Source organism: Danio aesculapii, chromosome 20 (assembly GCF_903798145.1).
Source record: "Danio aesculapii chromosome 20, fDanAes4.1, whole genome shotgun sequence".
Taxonomy (NCBI): domain Eukaryota; kingdom Metazoa; phylum Chordata; class Actinopteri; order Cypriniformes; family Danionidae; genus Danio; species Danio aesculapii.
In genome coordinates this window covers 22,591,085-22,617,811 of record NC_079454.1, presented here as the reverse complement: position 1 = coordinate 22,617,811, position 26,727 = coordinate 22,591,085, and the positions used below count along the sequence as shown (strand labels likewise).

The following is a 26,727-nucleotide window of genomic DNA, read 5'->3' as shown; positions in this document are numbered from 1 at the left end:
AGTGACATTTAAAGGCTTAACTAGGTTCATTAGGTTAACTAGGCATGTTAGGGTAATTAGGCAAGTTATGATATAACAATGGTTTGTTCTGTAGACAGCTGAAAAAAATATAGCTTAAAGGGACTAATAATTTTGACGAAATTATCTAATAACTTATCTAATAACTAGACGAAATAAAACAAATAAGACTTTTTCCAGAAGAAAAAATATGATCAGAGATACTGTGAAAAATGTCCTTGCTGTTTATATATATATATATATATATATATATATATATATATATATATATATATATATATATATATATATATATATATATATATATATATATATATACCCAACTACTTCAATATCATTCTATATGTCAATCCAATCAAATCGGTCCAATCAAACTGTCAATAAGCAGCAAATGAGGAGTCATCAAAATCTCTATAAACAAGTGTTTTAAAAAAATCTTACTGACCCTAAACGTATATTAAACTCTAGTGCTAATATATACAAAAATGCAATGTATCAAAAAATGCAGTAGATCCAATATTCACTAATTTATTCATTTTCCATCTGCTTAGTCCCTGATTTATCAGGGGTCGCCACAGCAGAATGATGTTTTATATTGCAGATGCCCTTCCAGCTACAACCCAGTACTGGGAAATAGATTCAATATTTTATAAAATAATAATAAATAAATAAATAAATAAATAAATTTCAAAAGTTATATAGGACATATATGATTAAACTCAGAATAATGAATTCATTAAAATTGTAATTTTTTAAACGTATCAAAAATCATAACGTCAATGCTAAAGTCTTCATTTGCACTTTGCTTCATTTCACTCCGGTCAGATGTATTTTTCTGTACTGTTGTTGTACTATATGTAAAAGCTCAACAAAAAATACCCAATCATTTATCTAAAAAAAAACAAAGATGCAGATGCTTCATAAACTCTACAATAAGAAGAGCACTTACTGGAGTTCAGGAGGATCATGGCTTTGAGACACACATACTCTTCTCTCTGTAACTTCAGCTCTCTGAATCTGGACGTGGCTGCCAGCAGCATATCAAAGATCTCCACCAACCCCTGCACACAGCTGCTTTCATCCCTGCCAAACACACACACACACACACACACACACACACACACACACACACACACACACACACACACACACACACACACACACACACACAAACACACACAAACACACACAAACACACACAAACACACACATTATCAGCCTAGCAAATTAGCTTCACCTCATCAGAAACAAGAGAGCAGGCCTTCATCTCAAACCTTACTCGCCCCATTCCAAACTTTGCACCTGCTGACAGCATCAATGGTCATTTCGGCACAAAGTGTCAATGGAAAAAGCACACTAGAGCTTTCTGGGACACCAAGAGGTGCTACAATTGGAGCTGCAGCCGTGAATGTGACCAGGGCAGGCACTAGCACTTCATTAAAACTTGTGAGGACAGATAGAAAAAAGATAGAGTTACTTGTATTTAGCTTTAAACAAGTCTTGTTCACAAGATTAACACCAGAAGTTAGAAATAATTGAGTGGATGTACTTCATTACTGTGAGACTCAGAGGTGTCCCATTTACACTAAGGAACAAAATACTGTGTGTAGATGTTACCTTAATTATATTGACATCCACACCTTTGCAGAAATATGTTCTGTTTGAATAGTTTTAGTGTTCTGATTCTGATTGGCTGTCGATTATTTCTATAGAATAAAAGTCAATCAGGATTGGTTGTCAAAATAAAAATACATTCTATGGATTCTAATTGGTGGTAAATAATTCTGATTGTCTGTCAAGAAAAAAGTAGATTATGTAGATCGTGATTGGCCATAAAGAATATGTAATTCTATAGATTCTGATTGGCTGTCAGAAAAAAATAGCTTCTACATATTCTGATTGGCCATCAAGAAAATTTAATTCTATAAGATTCTGATTGCCCAACAGGAAAATTGGCTTCAGTGGACTCTGATTGGCTGTCAAGAAAATTTTATTCTATATCATTCTGATTGGTTGTCAGAAAAAAACTAGATTCTTGTTGGCCATGGGGAAAAGATGTAATTTTATAAGATTCTGATTGATTGTCAAGAAAAATTTATTCTATAAGATTCTGATTGGCTGTCAGGAAAAATAGCTTCTGCAGATTCTGATTTGCTGTCAGGAAAAATATCTTCTGCAGATTCTGATTGGCTGTCAAGAAAATTATATTCTATAAGATTCTGATTGGCTGTCATTAAAATTATCTTCTGGAGATTCTGATTGGCCATCAAGAAAATTAAATTCTATAAGATTCTGATTGGCTGTCATTAAAATTATCTTCTGGAGATTCTGATTGGCCATCAAGAAAATTAAATTCTAAAAGATTCTGATTGGCTGTCATTAAAATTACCTTCTGGAGATTCTGATTGGCCATCAAGAAAACTTAATTCCATAAGATTCTAATTGTAAAATAGCTTCTGTAGATTATGATTGGCCATAAAGAAAATAAATTCTATAAAATTCTGATTGGCTGTCAGGAAAATTAAATTCTATAAGATTCTGATTGGCTGTCAGGAAAATAGCTTCTGTAGATTCTGATTGGACATTAAGCAAAAGTAGATCTGAATGGGTGGACAATAAATAAAAATTCTCCATATTCTAACTGGTGGTAAAATAAATAAATAAATAAATAAATAGATTTTTGCATCATAGTACATGTCATCTTTGGTGTGAATTTTTAATCATATCGAATGATTCTGAGAGTGTCTTTACAGTGAGTGTTGAATATAATTAAACATTTGATCCATAACAAAAAACAAAAATTATATTAACATATAATTGACAGGATGCTACCCTTCTATATACTGTATATTTTTAAAGTGTTGTTATTTTGCCATCAGCTATTTATTTTTATTATGCTTTTTATGTTCTAAAATGAATTATTAATAACAAACAGTTTTGTTTTGTTGTAAATTGCTGACAGACCTTTTTACCACCAAAAGAGAGTTTTAACTGGCACTGTATTCTTACTGTTACCATTACAGCTATGGTTCTTGGTGTAAAGAAGCCACAATTTTTAGGAAAGTTGTACTTGTGTCAAACAATATTTAGAGTAATTAATAGCAGCTGTACTGTAGTCACAAAGGCGACACACTCTTTTCTGGCACGTTTTTGATGTTTACAAGTTAAACTCAGGGATCCTTTTAGCAACGATACAACAAATTCCTCATCCAAAACGCAGCCCATGAAAATACAGCAAAAGTCTGGCAGCAGATCAGGTGCTGAGCATATTTACAGCAAACCGGAGAGCTTTGGAAGTGGAGTCCAGTATAAAGTCTGTGGAGGCCCCGTATTTTTTTTCTCACGCTACGACATGGGCACAGCATGTCAGATAGTATAAAGGGCATCAGAGTAGAGTGAGTATGTTAACAGAGCAGAATCGGTTCCTGTCTTCCCACAGTTGTACTGGCAGCTCTCATTCACACATCTGGCCAAACCGCTCAATTACTTTGACAGCTGTATTCCTGAGATGTTCTGCTATATTCTACACAAGCACAACTGTTCTGAATAAATGGGGAAAGGAAAAACTCTAGTTTAAAACATATGAACCAATTTGTTAGAAACATAAACTTTTATTGACGTTTGTTTTTTGATGCTGTTTTGATGATTTGTATTCAAGACAATTTTAAAAAGAAATGACATACTAATTAAAAGGAATAATATGAATTAATATTCAATATAAACATTATCGTATAAATTAATAAACCAAATGAAGTATGGTCTTTATAGCTAAATGCATTTACCTTAAGTGTGTAAATGATTGTCATGATGCACAGATCTCATACTGTACATCATTTAGCGCCCTATCATGCACCCGGCGCAATAAGGTGCAAGACATGTTTGGCGCGATTTGTTGATAATTACAGACCAGCGCAACAGTAATTTTTTTATGTTTTGTGCCACGCTGTTTAAATAGTAAATCTATTTGCCTCACTTTGTGGACTTGAGGTCTAAAATGGAGGTGTGGTAAGGCGAATTGTTGGCATGTTGCTATTTTGAGCAACTGAAATAGACCGTGCCATTGACCAACTAAAAGCTGGTCTAAAGTCCAGCACAGAGCGCGTTACTTATTCGCCTATGCAGGTCCAAATGCGTACACATTGCTTAATACACACAGGATGAACAGCAACACACAAATATCTTTACAAATGAAAAAAAAAATTAAGATTAAAATGTTATAAAAAAAAATTGTTTTCTACATAAATATAAAAACCATTGACTCCATGCCTTCTTCATCTCGGGGGGACTTTTTTCAATTTGTCCATGACAGTTTGCTTTGTATAATGTTGTTATTATTAGCAGTATTATATATTATATGCATATTTATATTTGTTTTAATAAAAACAAGTTTAGATTTGTCTGCCTGTCATGTGTTTGTGTTTGGATATAACTCCGTTTTTTGACCACACTTCGTTATTATATTTCATTTATTTGTTTGCTGGAAATTAGAACTGAATTTAGAAACAGTTTTGAAACAAATCTTTGTGCTTAACAAACTAAATTAAATATGTTGGCTAATGGATGTCTTCAGTGAAGTGCGTACAACACCGTTTCCTTATCAACGAAAGTAAAGGAGTAAAGTAAAATAAAGAGAAAGAGAAAGTAAAGAGGCCGAATGGAGGAGGTTCGTTTTTTATCGTACATGCTGCAGATGGTCTGTTTAACTGTTTTCTCGCTAGTGAAGCTTTCAGTTTTTCCTCTTACAAATTCTGCCATGTAAATAGCAAATGCACCTTGGTGCGACACACCTGAACCTTAAAGGGAATGAGAGATGAGACTCTGATTGGTTTAATGCATGTTATGCTCAAAACACACCCATAACTCATTAAGAGAATAAGCATAACTCTGTTAGACCATGCATCAGCACGAAAACTGTATTTTTCTGTCCTTAAAGCAGCAAAAGTGGATTCGGACACACTCTTAATGCTTTTGCACCATGTACTTTAGACTTTGCGCCTAGATAGTTAAAATAAAGCCCTTAATCTTTTTATGTGAGAATGATTTCAGACAAAAGTTGTTAAATATAGGTAATATGTTGTAAATTATATATATATATATATATATATATATATATATATATATATATATATATATATATATATATATATATATATATATATATATATATATATATATAAATATATATATATAATAGTGCTGGGCCGTTATCGGCGTTAACGCGACACTCTTATCGAGCGATTAAAAAAATATCGCCGTTAAAGTATTGTTGCCCATGTAAACATACTCAATGTTTGACACACCGTCAGGGCTCTGTGAACTTGGCATTGAGAAGCAGCATTTTCTGTATGTACATCAAAAGCAAGTAAACACAAGTACATGTTACTGAACATCATTTATTTTCATCACCAATTATCATAGTAGAACAGTTTCTCAAGCAGTTTGTGATGCATTTTGGAAACAGGAGATGAGCCCCTGGTCTAATGCGCTGCCTGGCTCGAGAAACCCGTTCTCCAAGATTTATTATTTGGGTAGCACACATATTCTGAATGCCTTCGGCAGAATTCAAATGAGCCATTTTAATCTAGATTAATTTCGAAATTAATCTAGATTAATCTAGATTAAAAAAATTAATTTATGCCCACCTATAATATATATAAATATATAAATATTAGCATCATAAGTATGTTTAACATGACATCTATACCAACAGCCTGAACTATTTTGTTGAGTCTTTTCTGAAATGATGTGCCATTTACATTAATAGCAAGCATCTTTCAGCCTTTCTAAGAGTACTTCTTTGATTTATCTTGTTCTATCTTTCCTTTTGTCTCCAGGTGAATCTCACACTGCCTATAATATTGCCTATACAAACTCTATATAATATTCAGGTCTGGACTCTGTGGAGGCCATTTCATTACTGTCTTTGTTTCATCAGCTGTTTTTCTATCCAAATATGATTTCATTACATTAGCAGTTGGTTCGGGACACTTATCATGCTAAAAAACACTATCACAAATTAGGTGCTTTATAGTAGGAATTACATGACGAATTAAAACTTTTCAGCATTCACAATCCCATCAATACAACGAATATTAACAACAGCTATGGCAGAAATGCAGATCAAACCAAGACAGAAACTCCAGTATTTTCTATTTATTGTATTTAGGTGAACTTAAACTATGACCAACCATGGCTAAAATGACATTTAAGACATGTCCTCAAATCACCTATACAGTAAACAATTTCATACCACCCTGGCACACAGTACAAATATCTGCATACAATGACCATCAAAGCCGTTTGTGAATAAATGAATCCAAGCGCGTGCCTGTTCATAAATTAGCCATCAGAAAAGATAAACACAATTAATTGGCACTAGTTACCTGCTGAGACAGAGGTCTGGAGAGAAAATGAGCTTTCCAGGGTGATTAACAGAGCGCCACATCAATCCCAGCATCAGCACCTCTAACCAGCAGCACTCCAACAAATGCACCTGATCGAAAAGACTAAGCTCCACAAAACCTGCAGAGAGAAAGAAGCTCTCGTTACTGGCTAAACGCACACAAAAAACAGCTTCAGTCAATTACCTGCACAACAAACCTTCAAACTTGAGGATAATTGGACAGGTAAAATTCCTTTCTTCAGGCAGAGCTGCTTTCAATTAAAAATATACAACTCTCAGATCTGGAATAACTAAAAAAGAAGAGTCTGAGGAAAGTTTGTTGATGTTCTGAGAATTAACAAACTGTTCATGTTCAGAATGAGAACACAGAAATTCATTAATCAAAGACAATAATTAAAGTGATTAACTGAACAATAAAAACAGAAGATATTGACTGTATTAACACTCATTTGGGGGAAAATTCGCATTTTAGACTGATAAATCATTTGCAAGTGAATCACAAATACATTTGAATAACAATGCAATCCACTAATGTTCGCACCTTTTTTTTCAACCTTTTGATATTTTGTTCAAATTATTAACCAGAAAAAAATGAAGATTGTTAAGTTTGATTTATAAGTTAGTAGAGGCTTTTTTTTTCTTGAAAATCTTCCAAACAATTGGTGGGTGTTGATGTAGTGGACATCTGTACTTTTGTCCCAATCATTTCTGCAGTTCTCCATCAGTGATTATTTCAGATTGTTTGGCCACTCAAAAACCAGTGTGCTGGAACAAGACCGACACAAGACAAACACTTTAAGCCACTTCCCATTTTGTGAAGGTCAAAAACCTTATGCTAAATCCCACTGTGATGATGAATGACTGAGTGTGTTTGGCCAGTGCATTTGCTTTCCTCGTGTGTTTAAAGGGCACCTCTGGTAAAAAATCTACTCTTCAAGCTGTTTGGACAGACATATGTGCATGTATGGTGTATAGACCGTCATATTGGTGTGATATAAGCACACCCAGTGCTTTTTTTTTCAGTTTAACAACATAAAAAACAGTGGACCAATTGGAGCGGTTTTCAAACCGACCGCAACTTTACGTAGGAGTGCGGTCCCCCCGCCCACCAATATTGATTGACAGGCGCGTCATCATATCCTCAGTTTGTTGATTCACGTCCGCCATTTTCAGCGTGAATCGAAGCGATATCACTTAAGGAACACACTAGCTCTATTTTTAGATGCAAGGCTCATTGGGCTCAACACAAGAGCAATATTCTCCACATTATCGCTCTAATCGGAATTATTGGTTGGATCTTTAGGTAGGTTTGCAAACATGTGTACTGCTCATTGAGTCTACCTTATACTTCAGCCGTTTGCATTTCTCGCGATCCCAGAAGCTCCCTGTGATCTTAACTAGCATGCGTTTTAGAATTCTAAACATAGGTTTCTATTAGGGTACACTGAAGTCGACGGCTGGGTGCTGCGGACCGCTGCAGAAACCTATGTTTAGAATTCAAAAATGCGTCTAGCGACGATTCGGGACACTTCATGTTTCTGCTGCGCCACAGAGAGTGTCTGGTGTGCCGTGTCGCGGCTTTGAGCGGCGCATCCGGTGCCTCAGTCAAAGTTAATTCAGTGTGCATGGTTATTAGTTTCTGTGTACAAGCTCGGCACTTGAAACTAGCACACAGTTGGCTGTAAAACTGTACAAAGACACATATGATTTTGCACTCTCTGCTTGGTCTGTGTCCGAGTCGTACATGTACGACTGATTGCTGAACCTCTCACTCCTGCTCCTTCTCTCAGTCTGCCTGTCAGACTCTGTTGCAAACGCAGAGCGGGTGAGCTCATGGCCCCGCCCCTTGTTACGTTGGCGGGAAGCCGAAACTAATTTACATGTGAAGCAACACACCCATAAATCAGCGAACTGTGGACACGCCCACAACATGACACTTTTTAACACATTATAATAACAAAATCTGAATTGTGTTTCAAACTGAACCTAAACTGACACACTCAGAAGAACCATAACATTAATATTAAATCATAAAAAAAGAGGTAAACTATGTGCCCTTTAAATCTGTGCCTGAAAGCTGTAAACTGCTGCCTCTAAAGTTCAAAGATTTCTTGAGTGACAATGTATATTTAATACATAATGCGTATTGAAACAATTTAATTTCAAATGGGGAATGTATTTCAAAACTATTTTGCACATGTGAATTCCAGTGGTGTGAATTAACAAACTTCAAATACTAAAATTACTTTTATAGAGTAGTTTTCTCAGGAATTGTAATTTACAAAGTAGTTTAAAAATGTGTTTCTTTAAGTACATTTGTACTGCTGTGTCGATACTTTTACTACTATTGAATGAAGTATGTTTACTGTATGATGACAGACATCACCAACTGGCCTTAAACAATGATTAAATGCATTACAGAATGTTACGTTTTCACACACACAAACAAATTGCATGTAAACGCATGTAATGTGAACGCATATGCGTATACATATACACACATATATATATATATATATATATATATATATATATATATATATATATATATATATATATATATATATATATATATATATATATATATACACACAAAGCCCTTAAGGAAACAATGAATAAATCATTTCAATTTCCTTCAGGTATGGCTCCATTTCAGAGGTCGCCACTGCAGAATGAACCGCTAACTATTCCAGCACATGTTTTACACAGCGTCTGCTCTTCTAGCTGCAACCCAGTATAGGGAAACACCAATACACACTCATTCACACACACACACACTTACACTGCGGACAATCTAGCTTACCCAATTCACCTATAGCGCAAGTCTTTGGACTTAGAAATGTCAACTGGCCCAGACGGGACTCGAATCAGCAACCTTCTTGCTATGAGGTGACAGTGCTAACCACTGAGCCACCATGCCGCCCCACAATAAATAAATAAATAAAAACAATGAAACATGTTTTTTACTGCCACTCTGAAAATAATAATTTAAATATTTATGAGCAACCGCAAAGCCTCTAGTGTAAATGTAAAAGTTCTGTGAGCAAACACAAAAGCCTGTAAATACAAAAAAAGAACGTGAGGAAAATAGTTTCACAAAATCCTTGCAGGAGCTCATTTTAAACACACTGATACTTTAAACATCAGAGCTCACTTTAATCTAGAAAAGATATTTAATCCATCCACTATATAAATGGTTCTTTAGGGTTTAATATATACTGTAGGCCTACCCGCAGTCCTGAAACCTGAAGGAGAATTAGCACTGTTGGAGCCACAAATTCTCTCAGGCATTTCTAATGTGTATTTTAGAATAGTGCGATCTGATTTATGTGTTTAATAATGTCTGGGGTGAACATTACTTGAGTTACCCGATGGTCAGATGGAATATGAAACCACGGTTTGCTTTAAAAACACAAGCTGCTTACATGAGGATTTCAATGATTGTCAGATGAATTTCTCATTATTCATGTACTGTAGCACAAAATCACATCTTTTATACCGGAAACTCTTGATAATCTGAACCCATCAGAAAAGTTAAGAATGAAGCAGAACCATTTCTCCCTGCATGACTTTAAGTACAAAGCAGCATCAGTATATCAATGTAAAAATATAAAACTTGAATACCTCCAAGAGTCTAATGGGGTTCACAAAACTGCTCTCGAGAGTAGGGTTGCCAGGTTTTCAAAACAAAAATAGTCCAACGACTATTCAAAATTAGCCCAGTGAGATGAAAACTCAAAATACACCTCAATACACCCATTTGGAAACATATTTTTAAATCACGGTATATATTAATAACTGTTTTTGTAAGTAATTGTACACTACCTGATAAAAGTCTTGTCGTGGATCCCAGTTGTAAGAGCAACAAATAATAACATGACATCTAGTTGCTCAATTGGAAAAGTGGCAGAAGGTACTGTAGATTTTTCAGATAAATCATCTGTTGAACTGCATCCTAATCATCACAAATACGAAAGAAAGACCCGCATGGACCCAAGATTATCATAGAAATCATGGTTTGGGGTTACATTCAGTATGGGGCGTGTGAGAGATCTGCAGAGTGGATGGCAACATCAACAGCCTGAGGTATCAAAACATTTGTGCAGCCCATTACATTACAAACCAGGATAGTGCTCCTTCTCATACTTCAGCCTCCACATCCTCAAAGAAGGTCAAGGTGCTCAAGGATTAGCCATCCCAGTCACCAGACATGAACATTATTGAGCATGTCTGGGGTGGGATGAAGGAGGAGGCATTGATGATGAATCCAAAGAATCTGCCATTCCAGATGACTTTATTAATAAGCTATTTGAGTCATTGCAGAGACGTATGGATGCAGTCCTCCAAGCTCATGGGAGTCATACACAATATTAATTATTTTTCCACTGCACTATGACTTTATATATGGTACTGTACATTATTTTTGCAAAGTCAGACCTTATGTGCTAGTTAAATATTTAAAAATCAAGGCATGATCATATTTTATTTTGGTCAAATAGGCGTAATCTGGAGACCTTCGTATAAGTCACTTCTGATACCAAATGATCAACTTCAAGTCAAGTTATTGTTTGTTGTTTCTAAAACTTGGATAAGTGACAAGACAGGAGGTGTATATTGGTAATTATAAAGATTCTGTTTTCATTAAAAAAAATCATCTTTAATCAAAGTGACAGCTCAGCTGGCACTTTCCACCCAGTAATGCTGTCCAGTAAATCCAGTAATGCCGTCAAATAAAATTTTTTTAGAGATTAATATAAATTCAAGAAATTCACAAAATCAAGATATTTTCAAAATCTAATACAAACATTGAAGATATTAATTAAACTGCAAATCGACTGATTTCATTTGCAAAATTAATATATTTTTGTAGTTTATAGCAACAATCCCAGAGTGTCCTGCCAATCTGTTACCATAAAAATGAAAACATCAGCACACTCCTGCGGCTCACAAAGATGTGCTTTCTCTGTTTTATCATCCTACAGTTTTTATCATTGGTAGAATATAAATTCTGTACAGTAATATTGTTAACCTTGTCAACCGTACTCCAGAGTCCCTCTGTCTGTGCCTACATTTATAAATGACAAAACAACATTAAAACAAAAAACATGTCACAAAGCGTGTCAGAGCATAGCATGATGTAATAACTGCAATTTAGTTTGAAAACAGGAGATACGTCTAAATTCTTATCAGCTAATGTTGACCACGTCCCTTCGTGTACTCATAAATCAAAAGCAGCTATTCTGAAAACCCATTAGAGATTCCAGAGGGAATCCACAGTGAATCAGCTTTCAGGGTTTCATCTACAAACGGATCCTTTAGCCAAGAGCTGTATTACATGTGGATTTATAGTTAGCCAGTTCTGTGTTACTTAAAGTAAATATACATAATAATTGAGATTTGTATTACATACATTAAAGTAACACACTAAGCATATATTATACATTACTGGTCAAAAGTTTGGGATGTTTTATTAACACTTTACATTAAGTTTGTATCAGTTTATGTTAATGTATTCACTAGTATGAACGAATAATGAATAATATGTTTATTACAGCATTTATTTATCTTTGTTAACGGTAGTTACTGGGAAATTAAGTTAATTTGATAACATTTACAATAAGGTTGCATTAGTTAATGTTAGTTAATGCATTTACTATCATAAACAACAAATGAACAATACATTTATTACAGTATTCGATCATACTAGTTAATGAAAATACAGTTGTTCATTGTTAGTTCATGTAACTCAATGTGCAATAATGTTTACAAGCATAAATTTGGATATTAATAATCCATTAGTGCTGAAATATGGTTAATAAATAATGTACAAGTATTGTTCATAGCAGCTTCAAGTTAGTAAATACTTTATCTAACATGACCTAATGAAAGTGTGACCATTATTTTAACTTAGTGTGTTACCAATGTTAACAAGCATTAATTTGTATTTGAATAATGCATTAGCAAATGTTGAATAACTGTTTTCATATTGAATGTAGTTTACATTTAATTTATTTATGTGATTAAAAGCTTATTTTTTTAGCACAATTGCTCCAATCAGTGTTACATGCTGAATTCCTTTTCTATTACAATCAATTACAGCGTTAGTGGTTCTCAATAATTCTTATAATTATCAACCCTAAAAACCTTTCTTTGTTGTGCTTCATAGTTTTGAAAAAAGGTGAAAATGAACTTAAAACATAAAAATCGAACTGATTCCAGACTGGTAGTGTAAGTTCTAATTTATACAGTTGAAGTCAGAATTATTAAACCCCCTGAATTATTAGCCCCCCTGTTTATTTTTTCCCTCAATTTCAGTTTTTTTCTAAACATAATAGTTTTAATAACTCATTTCTAAATACTGATTTATTTTATCATTGCCATGATGACAGTACATAATATTTGACTAGATATTTTTTATTGACACTTCTTAAAGCTTAAAGTACTTAAAGCTTAAAGCTTACAGTGACATTTAAAGGTTTAACTAGGTTATTAAAATTAAATAGGCATGTTATGGTAATTAGGCAAGTTATTGTATAACAATGGTTTGTTCTGTAGACTATATAAAAAATATATAGCTTAAAGGGGTTAATAATTTTGACCTTAAAATATTTTTTTTTAATTAAAAACTGCTTTTATTCTAGCCAAAATAACAAATAAGACTTTCTCCAGAAGAAAAAATATTATCAGACATACTGTGAAAATTTCCTTGGTCTGTTTAACATCCTTTGGGAAATATTTAAAAAAGAAAAAAAAAATCAAAGGGGGGGCTAATAATTCTAATAAAACTATAAATCTGGTAGTAGGCTGACCTGGGATCTTCTTGGCCCAGCTGATCATGTGCACGAGCTCTTTGTCGGCCAGGTTGGTCAGTGACATCATGACGTTTGCCTCAGTGAAGGGCTTCTTCATGTCTTTCATGAGGTAAATCTCCGGCGGCTCTGCTTCCATGATCCGGGAGATTAGCTCCTCTGGGCTCAGTGATATGCGAACCACCTCATTACCACTGAGAGGACGGGGGACACTCTTTATCTCTTGAGACCTCGGACCAGTTATTCTCATTCTGCCAGAGAATCGGACCAGTCGCTTCTGCTGTGCTCCTCTCTGTTGGTAGCTGCTACGATCTCGCCGCAACCCTGCAGAAAACACAAAGTAACTGCTGTATGCTAGTTTAAAGGATTATTGTGTCAAATGTAAATTGAGCAAATAAACTGGCATTCAATAGCAATCGATATGAATACAAATGTGAGGGTGAAGTCAATGTTTGTTAATATGCAGAGTCAGAAATGTAGTACTGTATATCAGGGGTTATAAAACTTGGTCCTGGAGGGCTGGTGTCCTGCATAGTTTAGCTACACCTTCCTTTAACACACCTTGCTAGTATACCTAGAAAGAGCTTGATTAGCTGGTTCAGGTGCGTCTAGTTGGGGTTGGGACTGAAATCTGCAAGACATTGGCCCTACAGGACAGAGTTTGGGCACCCCTGCAGTATGTCATTCATTTATATCAATTTGTTGGTAAGTGCTAACATTTTGGCAAAACTCTGCTTTTAAAACAATGCTTGCTTCATTGCTCTTCCCAACCAGATAGAGCTGAGCAATATTGAAGAAAAAATGTGATATGTGATAGCATGCTAAATAATACAATATTCTAAATGGCACACTATATTTTAAACAACATAAGCAACATAGCATCACTAAACCTTCTGAAAAAAGAACAGCCATGATTTACTGTTGCATAAAATCATTTTAAGCATAAAAGACTTAACAATGTATTTGTAAATTTAACAAAATGTAATGTAAATGTAAATTTAACAGTGTAAACAAACATAAATAAAAAAATACTAAAAATCAATGGCACTTGGCTCCACTGGTATAGTTTTATCAAGCAGAAAGTACAGTACTATAATAATAAAAATGGACAAACTAACTTGTAATTGAAGCTAAAGATTTTCGCAATAATAATTAAAACCCAAAATAACATTTATTTTTCGCTGTTTAAATGTAGTCTTTACACATAAAACTATATAGATCACATTTTAGAATGGGGTCCCCTCACATGAGAATGATCCTTTTTTGACATACACTCACAGGCCAATTTATTTGGTACGTCGTTTCAGTTCAGTTTCCTCTATTTTTGTCAATCAAAACATCACAATAAATTGTAATGGAGAACGAAATTAAGTTGCATCAGACATCAAACACTATAAAAACCTAACATAATAAATAAGCTTTGATAATTTCATAAATAAATAAAATTATTGTTATATAAAATATAACAAAAAAAATAAAAATCACAGAAGGGAACAAATTAATACCTAACTATTGCACAGCTTGTGTAATAGTTATAATACTAACAATTTGTGCTAGTTTAACTATTTATAGATTTGTTATTACACACTAGCTATCAATAGTATTTAAAATATGATATTATTCCAAAGTCTTATAATGAAAGGATAAAACTATCATGAAAGCACACTGATTTGCTCCTCATACTTCTGTAACGCCTGCCTGATGGCATGAGTGTAAGCAGACTATGGCCAAGGTGGGTTGGACCCCTTAAAATGCTATTTGCCCTTGACAGAAAACGTTGTACACTTGTCCAACTGCTTGTTAACGCAAATCAGCCAATCACAATGCAACATTTAGGCATGCAGACATGGCCATGGTCTGTTGCTGTTCAAATCGAGCATCAGAATGGGGCAGAAAGGTGATTTGAGTGACTTTGAACGTGGCATGATTGTTGGCGCCAAATTGGCTGGTCTGAGTATTTCAAAAATTGCTCACCTACTGGGATTTTCATGCACAAACATCTCTAGGGTTTACAGAGAATGGTCTGAATAAGAGAAAATACCCAGTGAGCTGCAGTTCTGTGTGGGCAAATGCCTTGTTGATGCCAGAGGTCAGAGGAGAATGGCAAGATTGGTTTGAGCTGATAGAAAGTCCAACCTTGAAGCGTATGGGCTACAGCAGCAGAAGACCACACCGGGTGCCACTCCTGTTAGCTAAGAACAGGAAACTGAGGCTACAATTTGCAAAGGCTCTCAAAATTGCCTGGTCTGATGAGTCTAAATTTCTGCTGTGACATTCGGGTGGTAGAGTCAGAATTTGGCATCAACAACATGAAAGCATGGATCTATCTTGCCTTATATCAGCATTTCAGGCTGCTGGTGGTGGTGTAATGGTGTGTGGGATATATTTTCTAGGCACACTTTGGGCCCATTAGTACCAATTGAGCAACGTGTCAATGCCACAGCCTACCTGAGTATTGTTGCTGACCATGTCCATCACTTTATGACCACAGTGTACCCATCTTCTGATGGCTACTTCCAGCAGGATAACGCGCCATGTCATAAAATGCGAATCATCTTAGGACTAGTTTCTTGAACATGACAATGAGTTCACTGCAATCAAATGGCCTCCACAGGCACCAGAACTCAACCCAATAGAGCACCTTTGGTATGCAGTGGAAAGGGAGATTCACATCATGGATGTGCAGCTGACAAATCTGTAGCAGCTGTGTGATGCTATCATGTCAATATGGACCAAAACCTCTAAGGAATATTTCCATTCTCTTGTCGAATCTAGGCCACGAAGGACTAAGGCAGTTTTGAAGGTGTACCTAATAAAGTGGCCGGTGAGTGTATAAATTGAGAATGATAATATTGTTCATGGCACCTTGAAAATTCAACATTTGTGGAAATTGAAATCCCTAATTTAAAAAGAAAACAAAATAACACAATTGTGAATACAAAATTACAAAAACAGTGTATTCCATCATACACCACACATTCTAGTTAGCACATAAACACATCAACCAATAAGATGAGAGTACTGTACATCACAATCTCCTTTGAAACTCTTGAAAGTAGCATGTCCTAAAACAGCAATTACAAAAATGGATGAGGAAAGACAGCAACAGTCTCTACAGCAACATAACTAGCCCTACACAATATTCATTTAACCCAAGACCTAAGACAAAGGATCTTTATCTCATCCTTTTACTGCTGTAAAGTTAAAATATATGTTCGAATATAAAACTTTGAATTTTATGTCTGGATTGTTTGGCTTCAAGCTACCTTTGAACAAGCCTGCATAAATAATCAGAGCTCCATCACATTATGATTACAATGATGATGCATATCACACCTTCAAGGCATGATAGCTACTTAATATTGGGACAGAAACTAAAGTCCATGAATTCAGCTTTGAAGTATCAGTTCACGCGTGGGCGTAAAAATGGAGGGATGGAGGATTAAAAAGACAGAGACTCACCACATTTCATCATTCCAACTTCATAGCACTTTCGGAGTCGGCAGGCCTGGCAGCTTTTGCGGCGGTTCTTGTCGATAGTGCATTGGTTTGTGGCAGGACAGATGTAGTCATTGTGTCCTGAGAAAATCAATTAGATGTTCGTCTTTTATCCACTGAGCAGTTCTTAAAGCTTAGCAGCTATATATGAACTATATTTAATGATCCTAAAGCAAAGCAGAGTAGTCTTGTTGAGACATAGAACATCACAAGATGTACAACATTGCTTCTATTTATGTCATATAAGGGAAAAAAAAACGAGAATGCACGGAATTCTGAATGCATTCACTGACCAATCATAATAAATTATTATTAAAAAGTATTTTGGTAATACTTTGTTTTGATGGTTCATTTGAGTATTAGACTGTCTGCTTAATATCTGTTGATACTGCTCCTTTAACAGACATTTAACTGACTATAAGAAACTTTGCAAGTACATGTCAACTTACACTAACCCTAACAGTCTACTTATAATCTAATGAGAATTAGTTGGCATGTAGATGCAATATAACATTTGTTATATTTAACAAACGGACCATCAAAATAAAGTGTGACCAGTATTTTTTAATTGTAAAAACTAATTTAGATGGCTGTGATGGTGTTATTGTGAAGTGTAAATATGGCTGTTCATGTACATTCATAAAAGCAAGATGAAACCTTTCATAATTTATCATTCATACAGATCAAGTCAAGTCACATGGTTGCGGCCAGAAGTTAACAAGAATTATTTATATTATTTAATAATTTCCCATTAATTATATTTTATTAACGTCTACCCCCACCCCAACTCTAAACCCAACCGTCAAAGTAATGTAAAAGTCTAGACTTTTCCAAGTCACATATTTGTATGTTAATTAACAATAAAGACATCATCAATTTCAGTAACATTTTGAGTGCTGAATGTTATATCAATGTGAGTGAAGATTTTGATCCCATTAATCTTACATTACAGTAGGTATGGAAAAGATATCAGTATTTTTCTTATTATCAGCAGTGCAAAGATGATTATTATGATAACATTTATGAATGTTAATAAATCAGTATTTTCAAACTACCAGCTTACATTTTGGCTTAATTTAACATTTTAAAGCTGAAAACTATATTACAGTTTTTCTCAGTTGCTCTGGTGCATTTCTCACAACACTATTCACATTTGCACAACAGTTAATGCATTTTTCAAAACAATTAGTACAAACTGCAAAACCTAGTTGATAACCTGCAAAAGCATGTCACTTGCTCAAAATGGATAGCTCATTCCTCAAAAACAAGTATTCATGTCAATGAAAGTGTCAGTGTCATCAAGATGAAAAGGCCTGACATCATTGTTTATGAACAAGATAGTCAATGTTTTCATTATTTATTTACTATTATTATTTCATTATGTTTTCATTATGACAGTTTACTCAGTTGTTCATTTTTTCCGATGCAAAAAAGTCAGATTTTGGTGACACTTCCTGAAAATGCTCAAGACAGCACTATATACTATTTGCACAGCCATTTGAAAACATTGAAAAAAAAATTATAAAATTTGCTTGACAGATTTTGACAACTAGTTCAACTTTTTGTATGTAATGACTCAAGTAATGAAATGAGGACTATTAGTTTTATATGGAATGACTATTCAGCATTCACATGTTTAGTTAATATTGACTGACATGACATAAGCAAATGATAATGTTATAAAACAGCAGAGAGTTGTATGAAAGCACTTGATGCATGTCCAAAAGCATTCACAATTTGTTGGAAGGAATGAGAAACTGCTACTATGATCTGCACAAATGACATTGTTTTGAGAAATGCATTAACTGTTGTGCAAATGTAAGTAGTGTTGTAGGAAATGCACCAAAGCGACTGAGAAAAACTGTAAAATTGGTGAATTCAAAATAACTAATTAGTGCTGAGGGATCAACCAATAAATCATGAACACAATTAAGCAAAGTTGTGATTATCAAGTGCTGTACGTCTTGTCAGGAAAGCACTGTTGTGTGATCAGTAGTAAATCTCCTCTAAAGGCCAGAGGGTGTTCTCGTGCAAAAACTCAAAATACTCGCAGGATGAAATCCAGAAAATTCCCAAAGCATTGCATTATAAACAGAATATTTAGATGCTTATATTGATTTAGTGTGACTAATAAAGCACACGACTATATAATCGTCTCACAGAGGACTAATTTCAAACACTCAACTGAAGTTATGAGGTGAGTTTAGAGTAAAAACTTTGTTAAAAATGGTATTTTGATGTGCAGCATTTAATACACAGACCTTCATCAAGAAGCTATGCAAAAAGCTGTCAAAGAACATTTATCTTTATGTCATTATTGTCTGATTAAATCAGTTTCTATTTTGAGCACAATAGTGTCTACTACAACTTTGTGTAGTAAATGCTGCTTGATCTAAAAAGCACATATTGCAAATTATTAGAACCAGTGTTGTGCCTAGTTCTGACCTGTGCTAGATTATTGTTCTGGAAGGTTTAGAGTTAAGTGTGGGGGTTAAAATTAGTGGTAAGCATAGCATGATAATTACTTTGTTTTGTTTTTAGTGTTAATTAATTTAGAGAGAATTTTAACATTAGTCTTTTCTCGGTTAGCAGTCAAAACATGATTGGATAATATATTAATATCAGCACATCTGTATGAGTAAGAACAATAAAAGATTATGAGAATTTTCAGAGAGTCTAACCTTGTATACTCCTCTTGAAGAAGGCTTTGCAGCCTTCACACGACCACACGCCATAATGATATCCAGAGGCGTAATCACTGCAGACGGCACAGTAGTGCATGTCAGCTTTACCTCTCAGAGACACAGATGTCTCCTCTGTATCTGCTACCCGCTTCACAAGTGGTTTGCTGAGGAGGAATGGACAAATACATCTAAGCATCCATTTAGACAGCTAGAGTTGCTAGAGTTACTTCTTGTCTGGTGTCTGTCCTACTATTAAGCTTTGTTTCAGTCAAGCAGTCTAGACTAGAGCATTTTGAACAAGACAGACACGCCAGTGTTCATTGCTTAGCTTCTTTCCCTGACAATGCTTAAATTTATCTGTATCTTACTATATTCTGATTATAAACTAGGTATTAGACTATCAAAGCTGTTAAAGCAACCTTGTGAAATTCAAGACACAGTCACATCAACGTTTTACCAGAGGTTTTCAGGCTGGCTTAAGAACATTCCATGCATATGGTCAATTACAACACGAAAATTCTAACACTTTTATATTAGCTGTTTAGACAAATGAGTCTACTGTAAATTCAGAACAACAGAAGGTCTTCAACATGAAAAATTACTATGAATATATAAATTACTGTTAATATAAGTTACTGTAATATAAATTACTGTAGTAATTTTTCATGTGGGAGATCTTATGTAGTTCTGAATTTAGGTTCATTTGTCTATACAAGTATAGCTAGTATTAAAGTAGCTATGCTTGATTCTTCATGTTGTAATCAAAATCAGAATATATTCCGATAAACAGGCCTAAGCATTTTTTTGTTGTTGTTTAATCAAAAACAATGCTTAGGTCTGTTTAGCTGAATACATTTTGATTATAAACTATTACTATTAAAGGTGCAGTAGGTGATTGTCTTCAGAAACATTTTTTAAAAGATTGATGTGACTATTTTCAGTTTCATAAGGGACCTTTTATAGCATCAATAATGTAGATTTTTATTTAGTTTAACAACAAAACAGAAGTAAATTGCGCTATTCCGCCTAGCCTGCTTTACTGAGGTGAAGTTGGTTTTATATTCACATTAGTTCATTTCTGAACAATGACAACCTGTGACGCGCTCCCTATATTGTTTACCATGCTACTTTGCTTGCTAACTAGCTAACTGAAAATGTGCTAGACATAATACAGTTTGTCGTTAACTAGAGAATGACATGATCTTGTGGGTCTCTGTCATGTTTAATGGGTGTGTTCGCAATTTCAGGAGGCGTGGCTTTGGAAGACAGGGGAGGGTTTGTATTTGAAAGATACTATGCTAACCGGTTAGCATTTAGGCAGATCACCTACTGCACCTTTAACTATTATAAACTTTTACTTGATTATAAATTATTACTGTTAAAGAAACCTCACGATAATAAATATACATTTAATATAATCACAATTGTATAAATTTAATCACACCAACCTTTCACCAGACGTTATCATGCTAACTTAGGGATAGTTCAAGGAAGAGAAAGAAATGTTTTTTTGTGAAAAATGAAGTAAGAAAAAAAGAGAAAATTCTGTTATCATTTACTCTCCCTCAAGTGATTCCAAACTTTTATAAGTTTCTATCGTCTGTTTATGAACCAAAAAGAAGATATTTTGAAGAATGCTGGAAACCACTAACATCCAAAGTAGAAAAAAAATACTATGGAAGTCAATAATTACTGGTTTCCAAACATTCTTCATTTAGACTTTTCATTTAGACAATAGAAAGTCATAAAGGCATGTTAAGGGTGAGTAAACAGTGACAGAAATTAAATTATGTGAACTACCCCTTTGAGAACATTCCGTTCTTATGGATTATTAAGCTTAAACCTACCTGTTTTCCTCTTCAACATGATCATGTGGTGTATGTTCTGTCCAATTCCCACTAGTAGCATGGTTTTGTTGTAGTCGAGTCTGTTGTTGATGCAATGTAAGTGAGGAAACATGGCTGTGAGGTGGCCAAAATAAAGTCGGGCTTAGCGACTGGCGCACAGACGAGCAGTCCGACAAAGGCGACGTGCTGTACCCCAGCAGAGCGGGACTATAAAAGGGCAGAGTGCTGAAGTCGTGGCCAAGGTCTGTGTAGGGCGATGGGATGCAGATTGGGTGATTCTCCACTGGCAGAGATGGAGAGGATGAGTTGAAGATGGGGGAGAGGACGTGACCTCCCACTCGGCCTGAGTCCACTTCCTGCAGCTGAAGAAGAGGACTGTCTCCTTCTGGATACTCAGACATGGTGAAGGCGGATGAGTTCAGTGCTGTGGCATCAGTAACGGGGGACTGTTGATGTGTGTCATGGTGAACTCCTCAGTCCTCGATACTGGGAGAAAAAGCAGGACGGTTTACAGTGGGAAATTAGCAGGAAAAACAAGATTGAGTAGACAGACATTTTAAACAGCAATTTTTAAGGGAAGCTTTTGGAGAAGCTGAATTATGCCACTTTGACAGTTCTTAATTTCATTAAGGTGTTTTCCAACACTAGGTTTACATGCAATTTTGTACATAATAAAAATACTTATATTTTAAGTACTCTATTACTTAATACTAATAGAGTACACTGGAGCATCTCTTTTCTCAGTCTCTGAAATGGTTCATTCAAAGATCTGGTCTCTCTAAACCCCTCCTCTCTGAGACTCTTTGCACTTTGCACTTTGCAGTGCTTTGTTCAATTCACACCGTCAAAATTAAACAAATGAAAAATGCATCTCAAACTTTCATTATCCATTTTTTCTGAGTACTTCAACAACGGATAATTGTCACTCGGTTTAATTTTTGATTCTACAAGTTTGGGTTGTTGCATTTAAATCTGATCTCAGAAAAAACTTTAATTTATTGTGATTATCCATTTTTCTTTTCTGCGCTGGCAGTCGGGCCATACCATTGCCGCCGGAGGGGTGTGGAGTTCTGGATTAGTGCGCAAACCTAGCAGACCTACACAGCGTTTTATTCAGAAGAGCTCATCCCATGCCCTAATCCCTTCGAATGGTTTACCCTCCGGAGTGACAGCTTCGAAGGGATGAATGGTGTAGGGGATCAAATAAGCTTGTTTTTGGAATGCACTTCTGCATAATCTAATGAGACAATATAGAGGTTCGTCGCACTCTTTGATGTGTATGTGTGGGTTGGGTTGCAGCTGGAAGAGCATCCACTGCATAAAACATATGCTGGATAAGTTGGCGGTTCATTCCGCTGTGGCGACCCCGGATTAATAAAGGGACTAAGCCGAAAAGAAAATGAATGAATATTTATGCATGTTTGTGTAGACTGAGTATGTTTTTTTATACATCATTTTGATTTATTTTATAATTATTTTATTTATAACTCAAAAATATTACAGTACTTGCCTAGAAAAATACTATAGTTCAATTTATTTGTAAGGTCAAACTTCAGTTGTTTTTCTGTGACAACTTCCCTGCATTTTACAAACTTTAAGATAGAACCTCTACACATTAATAAGAAATAATGTAACAAATAATAATAACAAAAACTACATTATTTGAAGCGTTGAACTTTTTTGGAGTAATTTGTTTCTTTTTGCAGCTACTCTTTCAATATATATATATATATATATATATATATATATATATATATATATATATATATATATATATTTTTTTTTTTTTTTTTTTTTTTTTTTTTTTTTTTTTGCAATCAAAGTTATACAACCCCCTTTGATTTTTTTTTTCTTATTCAAATATTTCCCAAATGATGTTTAACAGGACATTTTCACAGTATGTCTGATAATATTTTTTCTTCTCGAGAAAGTCTTATTTGTTTTATTTTGGCTAGAATAAAATCAGTTTTAAATTTTTTAAAAACCATTTTAAGGTCAAAATTATTAGCCCTTTTAAGCTATATATATTTTCAATAGTCTACAAAACAAACCATCGTTATACAATACCTTGCCTAATGACCCTATCCTGCCTAGTTAACCTAATTAACCTAGTTAAGCCTTTAAATGTCAGATTAAGCTGTATAGAAGGGGCTAATAATTCTGACTTCAACTGTATATATATATTATTTACTGATTTAATGTCATCATTCATTCATTCATTTTCTTTTCGGCTTAGTCCCTTTGTTAATTAGGGGTTGCCACAGTGAAATGAACCTGCCAACTTATCCAACATGTTTTACGCAGCGGATGCCCTTCCAGCTGCAACGCATTACTGGAAAACATCCATACACACTCATTCACAGACATTCACTGCAGCCATTTTAGCTTACCCAATTCACCTGTACTGCATGTCTTTGGACTCTGGGGGAAACCGGAGCACCCAGAGGAAACCCACACGAACGCGGGTAGAACATGCAAACTCCACACAGAAATGACAACTTATCCAGCTGAGGCCAGAAGCAACCTTCACACTGTGAAGCGACAGTGCTAACCACTATGCCACCATGAAAGAAAATGAATGAATGAATGAATTATGGATCAAGCACAAGTGTGATGAGTGTGTGTGTGCACTATATAATAAAGGTATAATATAATGTTAATAATTGTTATTAATAACAGGTTCGACATTAACTTTTTTGCTTATCAGCCACTGCGGCTAGTAGTTTTCCAAAGTTATTAGCCACTCTGCATTTTCACTAGCCACAGTTTTGCTCTTAGGTAACATTTTTTCTTTCCTGGACCACCAACACCTCCAGGTCAAGAAGGCTCACCAGCGCCTATTCTTCTTGAGGCAACTTAAGAAAAACCAGCTTTCATCAGCCGTCTTGGTGAACTTCTACCGCTGCACAATAGAAAGCATCCTGACCAACTGCGTCACAGTCTGGTATGGAAGCTGCTCTGTTGCTAGGCGTAAGGCATTGCAGCAGGTGGTGAAAACTGCCCAACGCATCACAGGGACTACACTGCCAGCCATAGAGGACATCCAGAAGAATCACTGTCTGCGCCGAGCATGCAGTATTCTTAAGGACACCTCTCACCCTGCTCACAGACTGTTTTCTCTCCTGCCTTCCGCCAGGCGCTACAGGCTCCCCCGGAAAAAAACCAGCAGACTGAGGAACAGCTTTTTACACAGAGCTGTCTTCCTTTTGAACTCTGCCCCACACTGACTCTTTTGAACCCCCAAAGCACCCCCCACACTCCTCTAACTTACACTCCTCACAATCACTGCACTATTTAACATTTGCACATTTAAAGTTTGCACATATTCATTGCACTACATTGCACTGATTCACTTATTTGAACTGGACATACCCACTGCACATGGACATTTGTAATTATGTTTATCTGTCTGCACATTTCTGCTATTTATAGCATCCTGTACATATATTCATTTATTGTAAATCTGTTCATAGCTAATACAACCTGTATATAATGTTCATAGTACATCCATCTGTAAATATTACCATAGTTTTTCTATAACTGCACTTGATAACTTATAGCTGTATCCTGCACTTGCTGCTATTGCACTGCTGGTTAGACCGAAACTGCATTTCGTTGCCTTGTACTTGTACATGTGTAATGACAATAAACTTGAATCTAATCTAATCTAATCTAATCTAATTTAAAATTTACTTTTACTTGATTTAGGTCATTTAAAACCCCTCTGACCACCCAAATTATACTTTGTATACCAGCTGATAAAAATAATTAAGAATTATAATGTAAAAACAATCTGTTTTTGTGAAGCAATGTCATATAAAACACACCTTCACCTAAACTGAAACATTATTCATACTGAATATAAATGCTAATTGACTGTCTCCTGCAGAATTAACGTGGTTGCCTTGCTTACTGCAGTAAACAAAACAGTGAAACGCAGCAAGATTTTATCTATTTCATAAAATACATCTCAATATTCGCAGATTAAGTTCAGGCACTCCCATACAACTATTACATAATTGAAAATTATACAAAATGTAATACCTTGCAAAATAGCATTTATATATTACATTTTAAGGCTCTTAAATTTCTCTAAATTTCTCTGCTGGTCTTATGCTGGGTTCACACTAACAGCATGAATTAAGTATTCGCGTGAGTAGATTACACACAAAATCAAAGCAAATGCATGAATGATGCGGGATTCACGATGCGTTTGTAGTTAATTTTTTTTTATTATAAGCTTTGAAACATTACATAAAATAATAGTACAAAATTCAGATATATGCTTTGTCCTGGAACATTACAAGAATTGCAAAAACACAACCGTAAATGATAAAAAAAAAAAAGTATTACAGAATACTTATATACATATAAACAGAAGTAATAACTTAGGATAAGATCATCGACTACAGCGGGGGATCAATACCAGAGAAAAATTCCTTCATGAAATCTAACATTAAATCACTCTTTTTGTTTTTAATTTGCAGTAGACACTTTTTCAAAGTTTCCATTTCTAATAAAAAGATATAGCATTTTGGTATACATTTCGCAAATTTCTGTTTATGAATAAAATATTTACCTTGTAAGATGTAGAAGTTAACAACATACTCGAATGTTCTTTTTGTGTGTGAAAAAGTGCAAATGCATTTGTAGTTCAAATAACTGAACTCAAGCAAAAGTGACGTGGAGCTCCTGCTCATTCATTTTATGTTGTGTGTCGCTGCTTAAGCACATATGAGCAAACACTGGGTTGCAGAGATAGATAGCCAAAGTGGCTATAGTGGGAGCTGCTGTCTAACTCGCCACAGGTAAAGTTCACTCGCATTTGGCGCGTAATGTCAAGCCCTGATAACAATGTACCAAATATGTCACTTTTACTACGGTATCTACTGGTTTGCGCACTAATCCAGAACTCCACACCCCTCCGGCGGCAATGGTACGGCCCGACTGCAAGCGCAGAAAAGAAAAATGGAAAATCAAAATAATGTGTCATTATTTAAAGTTTGTTCTGAGATCAGATTTAAATGCAACAACCCAAACTTGTAGAATCAAAAATTAAACCGAGTGACAATTATCCGTTGTTGAAGTACTCAGAAAAAATGGAAAATGAAAGTTTGAGATGCATTTTTCATTTGTTTAATTTTGACGGTGTGAATTGACCAAAGCACTGCAAAGCGTTACACGGACCAAATATTCCTCTCTAGTTAATTTTGTTACTTCATTTTAGTTTTGTAACTATTAAATTGTTTTTAATTATAAAATGTAATATATACATCAGTGTAAAACCTGGTGGAAAACATATTCTTTCATTGTGTATTAAAACCAGCCATTCACATCCATAGCAGAAACAAAAATACAATGAAAGTCAGTGGTTGCTGCATTCTAGCATTCTTCAAAATATCTTCTTTCAACAGGAGAAAGAAATTCAAACAGGTTTGTAACAAGTGGAGAGTGAGTAAATGATGACA

The 26,727-nt window shown here is 35.0% G+C and overlaps 1 protein-coding gene across 2 annotated transcripts in view; it reads right to left on the bottom strand.

Annotated features, from left to right (window-relative positions):
* Nucleotides 1-26,727, bottom strand: part of esr2a (estrogen receptor 2a) — a 55,634-nt gene that overhangs the window by 17,206 nt on the left and 11,701 nt on the right. For both annotated transcript variants that reach the window (XM_056481558.1, XM_056481557.1), the window contains 6 exons: nt 21,260-21,745; nt 19,410-19,576; nt 16,693-16,809; nt 13,231-13,554; nt 6,402-6,540; nt 968-1,101 (listed from right to left, as the gene is read on the bottom strand). In XM_056481558.1, coding sequence (XP_056337533.1) covers nt 968-1,101; nt 6,402-6,540; nt 13,231-13,554; nt 16,693-16,809; nt 19,410-19,576; nt 21,260-21,660 — 1,282 coding nt within the window. In that variant the 5' untranslated portion in view covers nt 21,661-21,745. The remainder of the gene's footprint in view (nt 1-967; nt 1,102-6,401; nt 6,541-13,230; nt 13,555-16,692; nt 16,810-19,409; nt 19,577-21,259; nt 21,746-26,727) is intronic.